Source organism: Rhopalosiphum padi, chromosome 2 (genome assembly GCF_020882245.1).
Source record: "Rhopalosiphum padi isolate XX-2018 chromosome 2, ASM2088224v1, whole genome shotgun sequence".
Classification (NCBI taxonomy): Eukaryota; Metazoa; Arthropoda; class Insecta; order Hemiptera; family Aphididae; genus Rhopalosiphum; species Rhopalosiphum padi.
The window spans coordinates 1,132,961-1,149,236 of NC_083598.1; the positions used below are offsets into that span (position 1 = coordinate 1,132,961).

At 25.2% G+C, this 16,276-nt stretch overlaps 1 protein-coding gene and 1 long non-coding RNA gene across 3 annotated transcripts; one reads left to right on the top strand and one right to left on the bottom strand.

Annotated features, from left to right (window-relative positions):
- Window positions 1-468: 468 nt before the first annotated feature.
- Window positions 469-2,759, bottom strand: LOC132921782 (uncharacterized). Its single transcript, XM_060984986.1, has 3 exons — window positions 2,597-2,759; window positions 856-1,051; window positions 469-789 (listed from the first exon to the last, which is right to left on the bottom strand). The coding sequence occupies exons 1-3, from the start codon at window positions 2,618-2,620 to the stop codon at window positions 620-622; spliced, it is 390 nt and encodes a 129-aa protein (XP_060840969.1). The 5' UTR covers window positions 2,621-2,759; the 3' UTR covers window positions 469-619.
- A 5,537-nt stretch (window positions 2,760-8,296) lies between these two features.
- Window positions 8,297-15,580, top strand: LOC132922686 (uncharacterized). 2 transcript variants are annotated; one of them, XR_009661042.1, is made up of 4 exons: window positions 8,297-8,431; window positions 13,557-13,803; window positions 15,114-15,290; window positions 15,360-15,580. It is a non-coding gene; the product is annotated as an uncharacterized LOC132922686 (long non-coding RNA). The 2 variants fall into 2 exon arrangements; XR_009661041.1 differs by having other exon boundaries at window positions 15,114-15,580.
- The last annotated feature ends 696 nt before the right edge of the window (window positions 15,581-16,276 follow it).

Below are 16,276 nucleotides of genomic sequence, written 5' to 3' on the forward strand. Positions count from 1 at the left end.
TTTAACTTTGACCTCTTTCCTTCTCCAAAAGTACTAATTAGATCAATTTTCCTTTTTAAAGAGGGGCTGAAGTCAAAAATCAATGCATTATTTCTATTCCAAAACGTGATGACAGACACAAAAAAACAAAAACATACATTATTATTGTAAAATCAATACATTCTTCATTCCGTTTAGAATCTAATATATGGTTAAACTATTAATGTTACGTTGATTTAGATTTAAATAATAAATGTTTTTTTAAATTTAAAAACTATTTATATTTATTGAATGTTATTATTTAAAAAAATATTAGCAACTGATAATAAAAATAATTGAGTTGCCTACTACCTGGTTATTGTTCTTATATTTTTAATCGTTTGATAAAATATTTTTTTCTTGAGATTATTCATATACAAATTATGAATAATACCTAGAAATTCTTAGCCAGCTAGATTTTATATCAATTTAAAAATCAAAGAATTAAAATATTAATAAAAAAAGATCTTTAATTTATTAAATATATGTATAAAACTAGCTGTTACAGGTAGATATACATTTTACAAAAAAAAAAAACATAAAAATGTTTAATTTAGAAGGAAGATGTGCTGTGTTTAATGATTATATGATGTAAGTGTAACTAATAATGGTGTCCGTATCCATGTCCATAGCCGTTTCCGTGGCCATGTCCGTAGCCATGTCCATAACCCTGATTGCCCCCATAGTATCCGCCCTGGTGACCATATCCTCCATTGTAACCATATCCATTATTATAGCCGTATCCACCTTGTTGACCATAACCACTGTAACCTGGAAAATTAAACGAATTTTTAAATATAGATACCGTTATAAGTTAATTCTTAAAGCATGTCTTACCTCCAGTGAAACCGACTCCAACACCTACTCCATAGCCACTTCCATAGTTATCATAACCTCCTCGGTGACCTCCGTAGTTTCCGTAAGATCCGCCACCATATCCACCTCCATAACCACCACCGTAACCACTACTAAACCCAATAAATCCTAAAGGTGTAGCTGTTGCGATGGCTAGTGTAGCTGCCAAGAATACACACTGCAAAATACAAAATAATAATTATGATTTCACATACATGTGATTAAATACTTATAGAAATCTACTATGAATAATATTGTGATGATAATTAAATTAATAAAAACTAAAAACTATTATACTAATTCCTATTTTTTAGTTTTATTTCACAATTTACTTTGAATATAATCTTTTGATTCTATCATATATTTTTATAAAATATATTAAAATATGATTAATTTAAGATAACGGAATGGTCAAACAATAAAAGCTGTAAATACTATTCAAAAGATTATTTAAGATAATATTAAAATAATCAAAATTATAATTATAAAATTTGGATTCTGAAATTATATATGGAATGAATATTATAATGAAACACAAAAAACGTTGTGATAAATTACTGCTCATAATACATAGCTATAACTTTTTGGAACACCGAAGTCGCTACTTATTCCGGGAAAATTAGGTAGAGGATTTTATCATTTTATCTCGATTGAGTGAAACTAAGTAAAATTCAAATCGAGTTCAAATTGGTTGTTGAATGAATGTTTGATCAAGTCCTAATAATTTATATGTAATAATTAATATTATATCTTAGTAACTTTATTACATTCGTTTACATTTTATTTGACTAATTTGTCAATTGTTAAAACATTATAATAACATTTAAAATAATGCATATTTTTATATAAAACTTTTACTTTTTTATTAAAATCAAAAATATGCACTATTTTAAATGTTATTATAATGTTTTATTAATTAGCAAATTAGACAAATAAAATGTAAACTAATATTTTAAATATAATATACGTAATATAAATACAACATTCAATTTCCCTTTAAAGAAATTAAAAGATAAAAAGGTGGGTAAGTGTTGAGTGTTGTTAAAAATGTGTTCAATTTAAATGTATTATTATATCATTGTACATGACATTTTGGTAAATGAAAAACTTATAAGGAAACTTATATTCAATTTTCAAGAATCTTGAGCCAAAAAAAAATGTTATCTACATTGAAAGAAAAAAAGATTAAAAACCCCAAATGTCTATAAGTAGCTCAAAAAGAAAATATTTAAAAAAATTATTTCATAATATGTTGAAAATGTTAACATTTTGTGAGAATTTCAAGTATCTACGGTTATTCGTTTTTAAGTTATACTAAAGAGAAAATCGATTTTATCAAATACTGCTTTTACGTAAAAATGCCCATTGTTCCTAATTTTTTTTTTAGAAATAGGCGTCCGTTATTTGGAAGTTTTTATATTAAAAAGTAATGTAAATATCCCCGTTCCCAAGAAATCGTCTGCTATTGGGAGATGTCCGTTAGGGAAAAATTCGCAGCATTTTATATATTGTGCGTAGGTATATCAAAATTTAACAAATAGAAAACTCTATACATTTCGTTATTCAAAGTGAACGATAAAATTATGAAATTTCACAAAATAAATAGTTACCACGACTCACGAGTGAGATATAATAATAATTTTAAGGGAACGCGATGGTATGATTTGGTGGCTTTTGGGAATTGGGGGTGTGCATGCAAATAATAATTCATAAAAATACTTACCAAGACGAGTTTGCTGGCACTCATGTTTGTCTCTTTCGTCTTCGGTACGGTTATAGTAATAATTATTATTACTGACCACAGCGGACTACTATTTCTTCGGCCAATTTACAGAAACGTCTGAATCGGTATCATCGGACACTCGGCGTTTTATTTAGTGCTAAAGCTGCTGTGCAGTGTACAAATTTTGTATTTTTTGGTTTGTGTCGTCACTCTCGGTTATTATTTGTTCGGGACGTTGGCACCGGTTCGGCCTTGAAATTTTGATCACGGTCCGAAACCAGTTTTCCTCGTTTATATTTTTTTTGCGCGCGCGGAAAGCACATCGTTACTTACCCCATACACATACCATTGAGGAACGAGCAGCGTTCCGAAGAATAAATTTCAAGATTTATACAAATGATATGGTAGATAATAATATATGTTAATATAGTGATGTGCATAATAATAATAATATCATTATAATATCGTGTTCGGATTTTTGCCAAGTATAATTTGCACAGACACCACGTTTTAAATTCGTTATTACCTCGTACAAAAGCAGTTTAATATAATATTATAATATATACCTACCTTAATCATTATCAAAATTATGTATGAAAATAGTAAATATATTTATATTATACTAGGTCTGTATATATTATATCGTATAATTCATGTAATTCAACTATGCTACGAGGTAATAAATTTGCATTCCAATTTTTTTTTTTTTATTACATTTTTCGGAAATACCAACAATATATAGGAAAACTATAACAGTAGATTCTCGTTATGTAGAATCTCAAGGGATTCGAAAAAAGTTCAAGACATCGAAAATTTCAAGATATCGAGTTTTATTATAGTTCTTTAAAAAAAATTGGGAAATGATTGAAATACTTTAAGTACTAATACTACAATTAATAATAAATATGTATTTTATTTTTATAAAAATATCACTTGTTTTTGTAAGAATTAATTATAAAATGTAAGGACATTTAATTTACGCTTATTTTCCATTTCACTATATTTTGAGCGAATGACTACAAATATGAACTACAAACGCGTGAAATCACAATCACTATACTGATTGTACTGCTTAATTTTTTGTTCTTAAAAACAATAAAATAAAAATATTATTTGTGTACCTATTCGAAAAAACGAAAAACGATTAATTTTATTTCGAGTTATTGAGAGCAAAACACTATTAAGTTTAATGGTAGTTTCAAGGGGATTTTTATGTAACTCGAGATAACGACATTCGACATAATAAGAATCTATTGTATAACCCTAACCCTAACCTACAATCGAGTAATGGTAATATGAAAAATGAAATTATACAGAGTGTTTAATTGTGTATGTCATACCTTCCATAACGATAATAATATTTGAATATTTAACGAAAATATTAGTGATTCATCATTAAAAATATTTACTAAAAATTACTTTATAAATATTGGATAAGTACTTAACTGAAATAATGAAATATGTAAGAAAGACAGAAAACATTTAATTATTTGAGTTTTTACGGTTAGTGCATAAATAGGTTAACCAAAAAATACTATACCTACATTTTAATAATGTTGAATCTCTTATATTTTTATAATTATTATTTTTTTTAAATAAAATGTTTTAAAAATATTACACAGAAAAACAATAATTATTGAAGGAAACAAACATTATGAAAAACACTATGAATTATGATACATAATCCGCTTATACTAGTATTTTATGTTTTAAAGACGTCTCGCGTGTGTTTTTTCTCATTATACCAACTCGAATACCACTAAAAATTGTTATTTGTACATTTTATTTCGTAATGTTATTTTAACTTTTTTTTTATCGTCTATAATATTATTTTATTATTATTTATTTCACTAAAATTATTTTCCTTAGCAATTATTATAGTCTAATGATAATGCTAAAATAGCAAATTTAAAATAATTTTCTAGATGTAGGTATTCCGTATTGTCACTGATAAACTCATATAGTATTTAGGTAAACAACGACTACAATTTAATTGTTTATATGACCTTATAATTTCTTATGAGTTATGTTTAGTATGTTTTATTTGTGGAACATGATAAACATGCTAATAGGTTGGCTGCAATTTATCCATTAGTATTATGAGTAGTCTATTAGTATTCTATTTGTATGCTATTATAATCTTTTGGATTGTTTTTCTTGACTCTTCTTTATTGTAGTAAACAATTAGCACATGAATCATAGACCATGTAGTTTTTTCACAAAATTCGCATCATTAGTTTGTTTCATATATAAATACAAGTATATAACATAAATTATTATTTAATTTTGAGCATTGTGATTCTTAACTTATAAAAGAAAGTTGTTTGTATTACAATGCTATTTTATATTGGGAAGTCAGTGAATTCTGTGTGCTGTATAGTAACAATAATAAGGATTTGTATAATATTCTTTGGCCATTATTATTTCAAATATAAACATTTATATAAAAATGCAATAGAACTTTAACTATATCATTTAAAAAGACCAACAATTTAGTTAACTGTAATTATATTATTATATAATGTAAGGTTGGGCATTAACTAGATAAAAAGTTAAGTTAATTTTAATTAAGTTAATTAACTCGTTACATTTTTTTCAAATTAACTTTTAACTTAATATGTTAATTTTTTTTTTAAATTGACATGTTAACTTCAAGTTAATTTTATTCAAAAGTATCTAAATTAAGTTAATTTTTGTCTGAAGAATAATGCAAGAATAATTCAAAATTTTAGGTTTTATTTTAGAAAAACAGGGCTAATTGGTGCTAAGATTTATCATTTTAAATTTTCCTGATAATTTTCTTGAGCATAAAAAAAAACTATCTAATTTATAAGATTACCTATGTGTCTGGAGTTTTTTATTTTTGCAAATTAGAAAATTTTAACTTTAAACTAAGTTACTTTTTTTTAAAAGTTAATTTTTAACTTAACGAGTTAACGAAAAAAATATGAGTAACTTTTAATTTAATTTAACTTGATTCTTTTTAAAATAACTTAATTTAATGAGTTAAAAAAAAATCGTTAACTTGCCCAGCCTTGGTATAATGGTCATAATAATGAATAATTTTTTTCATAGAAGACTTAAAAATAATTCTTTAATACTAATGATTAATACTCAAATTCTATTATCTCTTTTGATCTAAATACATTTTATTTTTAGAATATTAACAGTGCATACAATTTATTTTCATAAAATATTACACATTTGAAAAATAAATCTTAAATTTAAAATAAAAAAGATGTTTAAATATCTAGTTATATATTTAGATCTATAGAACTTTCAAAAGTATATTTATTGTAAGAAACAAAGTTAAACTGTTAACAAATGTACAATGTGGAAAGTTATTTGTACATATTTTATGCATAGTGTCCTGCGAGGATTTACCCATCGGGATATCTTCTAAAATAATGGAGATATCATAATTCTGTTTTTTTTTTTTTTTATAAGACTCACGAAACAGCCCAGACAAGGACTACAATTATTTTATATTTGTAATTTAATTTAATGTTTTGGTATAAAAATTTAAAAAAAAATTTTTATTTTATTATTTTCAAAAAATTCGAAAATAACTAATTTGTAGTTTATATTTTTGAAAATTTTGAAGTTTCAATTTTATGTTCATACATTGTGAATTTTAGTATTTTTTCTAGTTTCAAGGAAAACTATGAATTATTTAGAATACCATATTATATAAACGCAAGTTTTATCAAACATGTGGCCCGTGAGCTCGTGCTCGTATAATAATACAAAAATACATATATAAACAATTATTTTTTTCCATAAGTACATATTTTGTTAAATTTGTATTCTAAGTACATATCTAATTTAAAATAAAAGTTAAAAACAATATGACATAGAAAATAATATTTTATACATATTACTTAATTACTTAATCCAGTCAATAGAGCTGTAAAAATTCCGTTGCCTGAAACAATACTTAAGTTTTGAAGTATTGATTAACCAAAAAAAAAAAAAAATGCACCATCTCTTCAAAGTCCGCAATTTTTTGTAAATTTGGGATTCAGGTGACATATTTTAGGTTTTTTTTCAATAATTGTACATATATTAACCTTACGATAAAAATAGTTCTTATACAAATTGAAGATCCTAAAATGTGTGACAAAAAAGCATTTAAGAGGACGCTACACCCGCGTGTGTTATCTCTGTTTTACTAACATATATCATAACAAATTTGCGTTCACTATAACGACGTGTACGTATAGGTGTCAAACGAATAGAAAAATGTGGAGTAGGTATATTTATGTCTAGTATTGTGTTATTGTACGGTAAATAGTATTCCTGATTAGAAATTATTTTAACTTTTTGTACCAATTTTAATTTTTAATTTTACAAATTAACTAAAAAAAAATTCATCAAGTTTTCTTTATTCATAAAATCATAAGCTATTATATGCACTCAAATACATTTTTATAAATGCACCAATTTATATTTATTTGAATATTTACATAATATATATAATATATTATTGTATATAATAGTACCGTCGTATTGAGTATTCAATTTCCCCAAATTCTTAGTGGATAATATTTAAAAATTAATTAATCATTATATTGTTTATATTGGCACTTAATTGAACAAAAAAAAGTTTTGAAAAATATTTCTGGTGGGTGTTTGAAAAATTATGGACTGGCTAGTGGCAGTCGGAAACAATGGATGAAGTTGCATGCACGGTGTATTATGCTTAAATGCACAATCCGAAAATCAATCAAACAAGCTATCTATTAATCTTTATTATTACTATCGTTATTGAATTATTGGAGTTTGGAGGGGTAGGTATATCAATAATTAGGATTTTACTTTTAGTACTATATAACTTACTAAAAAATAAGAACAAATTGGCAAAGATTAAATACTGAAATTCATTTATATGAACTACAAACATGACGGCATAATTTAAAATATCATAATAAAATATAATATTGACTCAATTAATATAACTGATATAATTATAACTATTAACAGATTAATTTTCCAAACTATTGTTATCAGAGTTGCTTAATCATTCATTATAAGTGTCTGCTGTATATTATCGCTATTTACAATTAATCATATGTGTAAAACATGAGTATAAAAATGAAGATATTCATTTCATAAAAAGTAAAATATTTCAGATTCAAAATTCTAATCATTCTCCTTTGAAAATACAGTATTATATATTAGTACGAGTATATGTCTGAGAAAAACAGACATTTAATTTTTTTAATTTGAGAATCCTGTGCCAAGCTCGTAGCCTACTGCATTTTTTGGAGTTTTTTTTATCTAGTGCGTTTAGTAGTAAGTTGAACTTAAAAAGTGGATGAGTTTTTATATTAATACCTAAACAGCAGGTCATCGAGGATGGGGTAGTGTGCATTGTGTTTTGTTTAATATGGCAAGGCTTGATGTTTTATTTTATTGTTGCTGACCTTGGAAAAGACGCCACGTATTTCTTTAGCATTTATTGTTATTTGTTATATAAAATTGTTTACTTTAAATATAGATAGATATATTATATAGCTTAGCCTTATATGTATTAACAAAATCAATTACAGTCCTATTACTATAAAAAAAATAAAAGTATTTATTGTAATTACAAATTAGCATTTAAACCATTGAGATTGCTTATAATACAATATAATGACGTGTATAGTGATTAAAAAAATATAATTATCCTATTTTAGACGAATTATATATGGAGTGATTTTATCATTATGTGCTTAATTTGTATTAAGGCTTGTGTTCAGTAGTATAGCATCCAGTCAATACAGTTATACAGATCAAACGAGATTTAGACTACCAACAACGTCAACAACAAACATCAATTTAAGTGCTTTGGTAATGTTAAAGTTTATATTAATGTTTTTATTAGTTAAAACAACTATAAGGCTATAACCCATAAGCATAATAAATTGTATGGATTTTACATAATAAGTATAAATATTATTATAATAAAATCAAATCCGACATTTTTTTTTGAAATTTGAAACATAATATTATTTCCTTAAAATAGTTAATTATAACTATTGTGTATTAAAGGACCATGAAACAAAAAAATGATTTTTACTTATTCAATAGATAGTTAATTACTATAACTAACGGTGGTATTAAAATTTGTGTACGTCGATTTGTTGAGGCGCTAGAGCTCAAGAGAGATAGGCGCGTGACGTCATAAGATCACACGGCGCGGCGGCGGCCTATACTTTTATACAGAAATCGCCGACGCCGGCCTAGGTTATTATTTATACATTTTGTTATATTAAATTCTGCTATAAATAACTTCGTAGTCACAACAATGAACGGACGAATAAAAATACTGCATTTGAATAATTATATTTTTATTAAAAATAAAACGTGTTCTATGTCGATGAACGACGATCAACCGCATTTTACGTTTACACGTCTTTGTAAACGAACGTAGTTTTCAACTTTTATATTTTTATCGTTGGGATCTTATTTTACGAGGTAAAGTAATGTATTATAAATTATAATATTATAATACTATAGTCAAATTTATTTTATTTATTAATAATAATAATTTGTTAATTACATACTTAAATATTTTATATAAAGTTGAAGTAGTTAAGTACCTTATATTATGTTACATTTTATAATAAGAAGTGTTCTCGTATAAGCAAAATATGTATTAAAACAATTTTTATTGGTTTTTGACAGTGTATTACAAATATTTAAATATGTCAATACGTCCATATAGTTTTGAGCCCACTCTGAACGATATTGATATGGCTGATATTCAGCCAGGTACAAATGAACCAGATATAGGAGTACGATTAGAAGGTCGTTCAAAAATGAATGTAAACGATTGGTGTATATGTAATAAATGTATTAGATTTACTACTGACCAAGAATGTATTTGTTGTTTTGAGTTGGAAAAATTACATAAGTTATTACCACATAGTAACAAAAAACCCTGTATAACGGAAATAAGCTCTTTTTCAAAAATTATTTTAGACGAAGAAGTAAGTCATCGATTAGGTAGACCTACCTACAACCTACATAATAGAAACACAATCAATTCAGTTTTTTTAATTTAAATTACGATATTTTTATTACATTTATTAGGTTCTTAATATTACACGGCAACAAATTATTGTTAAATCAAAAAATAAAAGCAAAAAAAAATCGTTATGTTCATCACAGCCAACTAATAAGATGTGGAGGTATATTTGTTATAAACAATTTACTTATTGGATAAACTCGTGGAATTCTATAGGAAAAGGTAGGATGACTATAAGTCCATTGATAATATAATGCAATATGAAACGTATAAATACAAATGTCTACATTTTTGGTTTTGTATAGGTAATCGCATTGTTATTCCATCCTGTGTTGTAAATAAAATACGACAGAAATATCCGGAACAAGACGGTTGTTATGTTGGTTATAAATCATCTACACTGTAAACAAAATATATTAGTTATAATAAATTATCATACATATTATATAATAAATTATTATTACTATATAAAATATATATATTTCAATATTTGTAATATTAATAAGAACACTTCTTATAATTAAATTTTTAAAAATAAAAAAATAAATATATCTATTTTAATGTAAGCCCATTTTATAATATTTTATTTATGTCCTATAACCATATCAATTAATATTAAAATATACTTTATGTTTGGATATTAAAGTAGGTAGGTACATATAAGTAGTAGGCACTCGTACATTAAAATTTAAAATTAAAACAAAATGGTGTAATTTATTTTAGGGGTAAAATGGTTCTTTGTTCTGTATTTGGATGTAATTCAAATAACGATAAGAAAAGGGCAACTTGCAGTCAATCTGAAAATATAAATTTTTATAGTTTTCCAAAAAGAAATAAATCACCACTTAGATTTAAACAATGGTTAGTGTTTTGTAAACGTAAAGATTTTGTTCCGGGTAATGGATCTAGAATATGTTCAAAACATTTTCAAGAACAAGATTTTACAGAATCGAGTAAACTAAAAAAACAGCTACTGCCAAATGAAAAAATAAAATTATATTTAAATTCCGATTCTATTCCAACTATTTACAAAGTTGATGATCTTAGACCCAAAACATCTCGAAGTATAAGAATGTCCCGAAAAAGAAACGTAGAAGATATTATATCAAAACAAAATTCAACAAGCACATCGGTAAAACAATTTAAAATTGACAATTTCGTAGACAATTTTAATGAATCTGATTCCGATGAAGATAATTTACTAGATACCAATAATCCAAATTGTATTTACTTCAATGATAATCCGAATGATAAAGGCATACAGTGTGATTTAGGCAATGAAAACTACAAATTATATAAGCCTACAAATGACATATCTTTTGAAATAGAAAACCAAGAAGAAGAAGAAGAAGAAGAAGAAGAAGAAGAAGAAGTAGAAGAAGAAGAGTATGAAGAAGAAGAAATATATGAATGTAAACAGACACGGCAAAAACTATCATTAAACATTGAAGATAATTCTTGTTTTTTTGTATTTTGGGATTGTTTATTGCCACTTTTTAACCGTTGCCGTCAATGTAAATCTACAGTTGTAACCGTCCAACATTATATCCAAGGGGCATTGCTATCTGTTATAACTATATGTGATAGAAACCATAAATTAATTTGGCGTTCACAAAATAAGATTAATAAACGGCCATTGGGAAATATATTAATTGGATCTGCTTTGACTTTATCTGGAATTCTATATACACAAATGGTAGCTTTTTGTGATTCGTTAAAACTATCATTTTTTTCTCGTCCGGTATATGATAAAATAATTAAGCGTTATACTGGACCAATCATCTGTAATATTTGGGAAGATCATAAGAAAAGTACAATTGATACTATTAAAAATTCAGAAAATGATATTTGGTTAGCTGGAGATGGGCAGTATGACTCTCCAGGCTTTTGCGCCAAGTATTGTATCTATTCGGTAATGGATTTACGTAGTGGAAAAATAGTAGACTTTAAACTTGTTCAAAAAGGTATGGTAAAAGGTGACTTGGAAAGAAAAGGTTGTGAACTATTACTTAATGATCTGACCAAAAATCAAAATTGCAATATTAAATTATTTCTTACTGATCGACATATAGGAATTCGTTTTTACATTAGAACACAACATCCTGAAATACAACATGAATTTGATGTGTGGCACCTATCTAAAAGTTTGATGAAAAAAATGAAAACATTAGAAAAAAAACATGAAAAAGCTTATTTATGGAAAAGTAGTATAAATAATCATCTCTGGTGGGCTTCGCAAAACTGCAAAGGTGACGGTCAATTATTAGTTGAAAAATTCACGTCTCTACTACATCATATAAAAAATGAACACGAATGGGAAGAAAATGGAGTAATAAAAACATGCGATCATGATCCATTAACAGATGAAGAAATAAATAAAAAATTGTGGTTAAAATCTGATGATGAATCATATTATGCATTAAAAAAAGTTATAACTGCAAAAGATTTTATAAAAGATTTGCCACATGCAAAAAATTTTGTGCATACTGGCCGTTTGGAATCTTATCATAATGTAAGGTTAAAATATATGCCAAAACGGATACATCTGAAATATAGAGGTATGTACATAAGATCTATTTTGGCTATATTGGACCATAATTACAATACAAATAAAACACTAGTAGGTGATAAAATGGTATATTCAAAACCGTTAGGAAAATATACAATAAAGAATGTATATGAGCGTACTGATACTGATTGGCGAAAACAAATTATGCATGAAGTACTCGATTTAGCTAAAAAAAAAACAAACGAATATAGCATTATAACAATTCCAGAAGAAATAGAAATTCCCAAGTCTATAGCTCCAATACCAAGACCAAATATTGAAGAAATACGTTCTAAAAGATATTCAAGATTTTCAATTTAATTTTATAATTCTGTTCAAAATGTTTAAATTGTAATTTTTATTTTTTAGTATAATACATATTTATTTATATATATATATATATATGTAATATTTAAATATATATTTATGTGAAATATCGAAAAAATATTATTTCATTAGCTATTCTAAATTCTAATATTATATTAACTTATAGGAAATAAACATTAATTATATACATTTAAATTTAATACGACCAAACGTACACCAAATTGTATTAAAACCCACATTCTTATGATTATTGTCTTGATTTGTAAATTTGGTAAATATAACAAAAAATATAAATAAATAACCTAGGCCGTGTCGGCGATTTCTGTATAAAAGTATAGGCCGCCGCCGCGCCGTGTGATCTTATGACGTCACGCGCCTATCTCTCTTGAGCTCTAGCGCCTCAACAAATCAACGTACACAAATTTTAATACCACCGTTAGTTATATTAATTAATTACCTATTAATTGAATCAAAGTCATTTTTTTTTGTTTCATGGTCCTTTAAATACTAATCGAATAAATAAAATGTGTCTTATAAGTTTATTGAAATAAATAAAATAATAACTTTATTTATAGTTATTTAGTACTTACTACACATTTAAGAGCTCCGAAATAAAATACTTTTTTCACATCTAAGTAGATACAGAAATCTCTTTGCCTAACAATTATATTGATGAAATTTTAATCGTAATGTGTCTATTAAATACTCTAAAATCACGTGTAGCATCCCTATATTAAACATGTGGATCTTCAACAACATTTTTTGTTTTATGTAATTTGTGAGTTAAAATATATTAAAAATCTCTATCTATAGTCTATACACTCGTAATATTAAATTTAATAAACACACTAACCAATTATAGATGGGTTTCTATATTTAAGGTTATTAGCATTATTTAAACCCTCCTCTATAATTCTATATTTCAATGATAAAATTAAATTATTAAATTATTTACGAGTATTTACATTATTTATGATTTAATAATAAACATGACGTGTTGTAAATAAACCAAGCATTTGGAAATCTTGTTGGTTTAATATTCATTTTCAAGTTTTAATTTCTATTTTCAGCCAAATTCATGGTGAATATAATTTGACGACTGTGAAATTGTATTAAATATCTCTAAGTCGAAATGAATCGCTACATACAACTTTTGGTTTTCGTCATTCTTTTGACACTGTCCATAAGCCAAGTATCGGGGTGCCGAGGCCAATGTTGGACAGATGTAAAGTTTCGTGACGAATTTTGTTCACAAATATTCAGATATGTATACACTACTATGGAACCGGCAAATGTGGTGTGTTACTGTTGTCGAAGGTAAACAAAAAAATATTTTAATTTACAATAACAATAATATATATTTAAGAAAAAATAAGCAAACTAGTTTAAATAACAACATAAAATGTAAATGATTATAAAACCTAGGCTTGTAGAAGAGACAATAGTAAGTTGTTATCTAACAAAAATATTTAAGTTCTAGGCTGTTAATAAATTAAAAATTATAACAAATTAAATATGAAAAAGTCAAAAAGCAATAACAATAAATTAAAAACAAACAAGCAATTCACAAAAACTATACATACTCGTACAAGTTATTTTAATCAAATAGGAAATGTTATCATACTTTTAAAGTTTTAACATATTATGTTTTACAAACATCATAATTCTTAAACGATTAATAAGAATATCATATAATACACAGATTTATACCTACGTTAATAGGATCTCTTTTTCCTAACTATTTGGTCAGCATCATAACAGTTATGACTACAGTAGTCGAAACTACCGTTTTTCAAGATTATAGATATACAAATTAATTATCATGAATTTTTTTAAATATAATATTCCATATTTACTGTAAAGTATGATATACCTAACCTTAACTTTGTTGATACTTAATAATTTTAGAGAAATACATATTTTTATCACATTTTTTTTTATTTCTTTGTTGATAAGTTTCTATATTTTTTATATTTTAGCTTAATTAAACGTTTGTTCTTTGTGCTGAAAAACTTATTTCTATATCTTATTGAGATTATTATACTCGAAGTAATTCAGTTTTAGCCTTTTAGATTTAGGAAAAAAAAATTCATTGTAATTTTACACATTTTGAGATCCCACACAGATTCATTTATTTTAGATGAAAAAATTATAGTTGCAGTATTAACGTCAACTAAAATCAACAATTCAGCCGAATTTTTTTGTTTAAGAATTTTATTAAGTTTATTTAATAGAATATAATAATTTATTTTTCATTCCACATTATCATTGCTAATGTTTTTTTGTAGTTATACTAATTTTATTTAAAGACATAATTGTACTATTATAATGGTCACCAGAAACTATCTAGAAACCTTTTTTTTACTATGTTGGAGAACGTCAAACAATTGTTAAATGAATAATATCATAATCTAAAATACTAAGACTCACAGAGCTACAATAATTAATAACGCCTAATTTTAAATCGATTTTAAAGAGTTTTTAATGTATTATAAGTCTATAAAATGTAATAATTAAAACATGAAACCTCATAAATATGAAAATTAAAAATATCTTTATTTTAAATAAAATGTATAAATTACAATATTATATGTTTTAGTAATTAATTAATATTTTAATTTTTTCAGAATTTAATACAATATGTCAACTGCATAAATTCAAGACAACATTACTATATAAAGTGTCATCATAGAACACGATAGAACCGACAGCTATCTTAATTATTTTATTCATTGAAAAATATTTTTGTTGGCCTCCAAATTAACTGTTATAATTTTTCCGTGATGTTTGTGATAATGATAATGGTAAAAAACTAAAAACTAAAAATATTTTCTAAGGTTTTGATACAGAATAATAAATGCTTTATAATTTAGATAATTATTGATTACAACATCATGCCGAGTCAGCTGTTTGACTGTCACTTCTATTATGTTCTATGACATCATATTATTTAGAAGACATCCAGAAAATTAATTTGATATAATAGAAATTCAATTATATTTAGCTTATCATGAAATTATTTCTGTTTAAATATTTTTTTTTTTATGATTTATTTTAAGAGCATCGTCTAAAATACACAATAAAGTTTTATGTATTTTTTTTTGTTTTTTTTTTTTTTATAATTTAAAAATATAATATATAACACAACATAGGAATATTTTATTGTTGTATATTCATTTATTTTTGAATTTAAAAAATGATTGGCTAGCTTATAATGCTTATATAAATATAATATTATAATGTAGATGATGTTTTCAAAGTATCAACAGTATGTTTAAATTGTTGACTCGGATAGTTTCTGATGATTTCTATTGTACATCGTATCAATTATGTCCTATGTTGACATTTACTATGATTTAAAAATATAACTATTAAAGTTATTAAACTATCTATACAATTAAAGAATATATTTTGCGACCATTGTTATTACTTTAATGATATAATAAATATAATAATATAATCGTTATTTGTTGGCATCAATATTCAATAATTATATAACTATTAAAATAGTTGTATTTATTTCTCATTCTGGTTATAAGAAAAATTACTAATAACAACAGAATAATGTATAATGTATTTATGTATTTGTGACAATTTTACACCAATCGATACGTAAAGAAGTGTTTAAAAAAACTATGTTTAAATAAACCAGAATTAAAAAAATTCGTATACAAACAGTTGACACTTGGCCGTGAGCGTGTTAATTATAATATACAGTGGAACCTCGATTATCCAGTGTAATGGCGGGGGGGGGGGGTGTCACGCGGATAATTGAAAACCACGGTTAATC

Coding starts and splice junctions, on each gene's coding strand:
- LOC132921782 (XM_060984986.1), bottom strand. CDS start 2,620: ATGAGTGCCAGCAAACTCGTCTTG. Junction 1,052..2,596: donor GTGCCAGCAAACTCGTCTTG/GTAAGTATTTTT, acceptor TGTATTTTGCAG/TGTGTATTCTTGGCAGCTAC. Junction 790..855: donor TGGAGTCGGTTTCACTGGAG/GTAAGACATGCT, acceptor TTAATTTTCCAG/GTTACAGTGGTTATGGTCAA.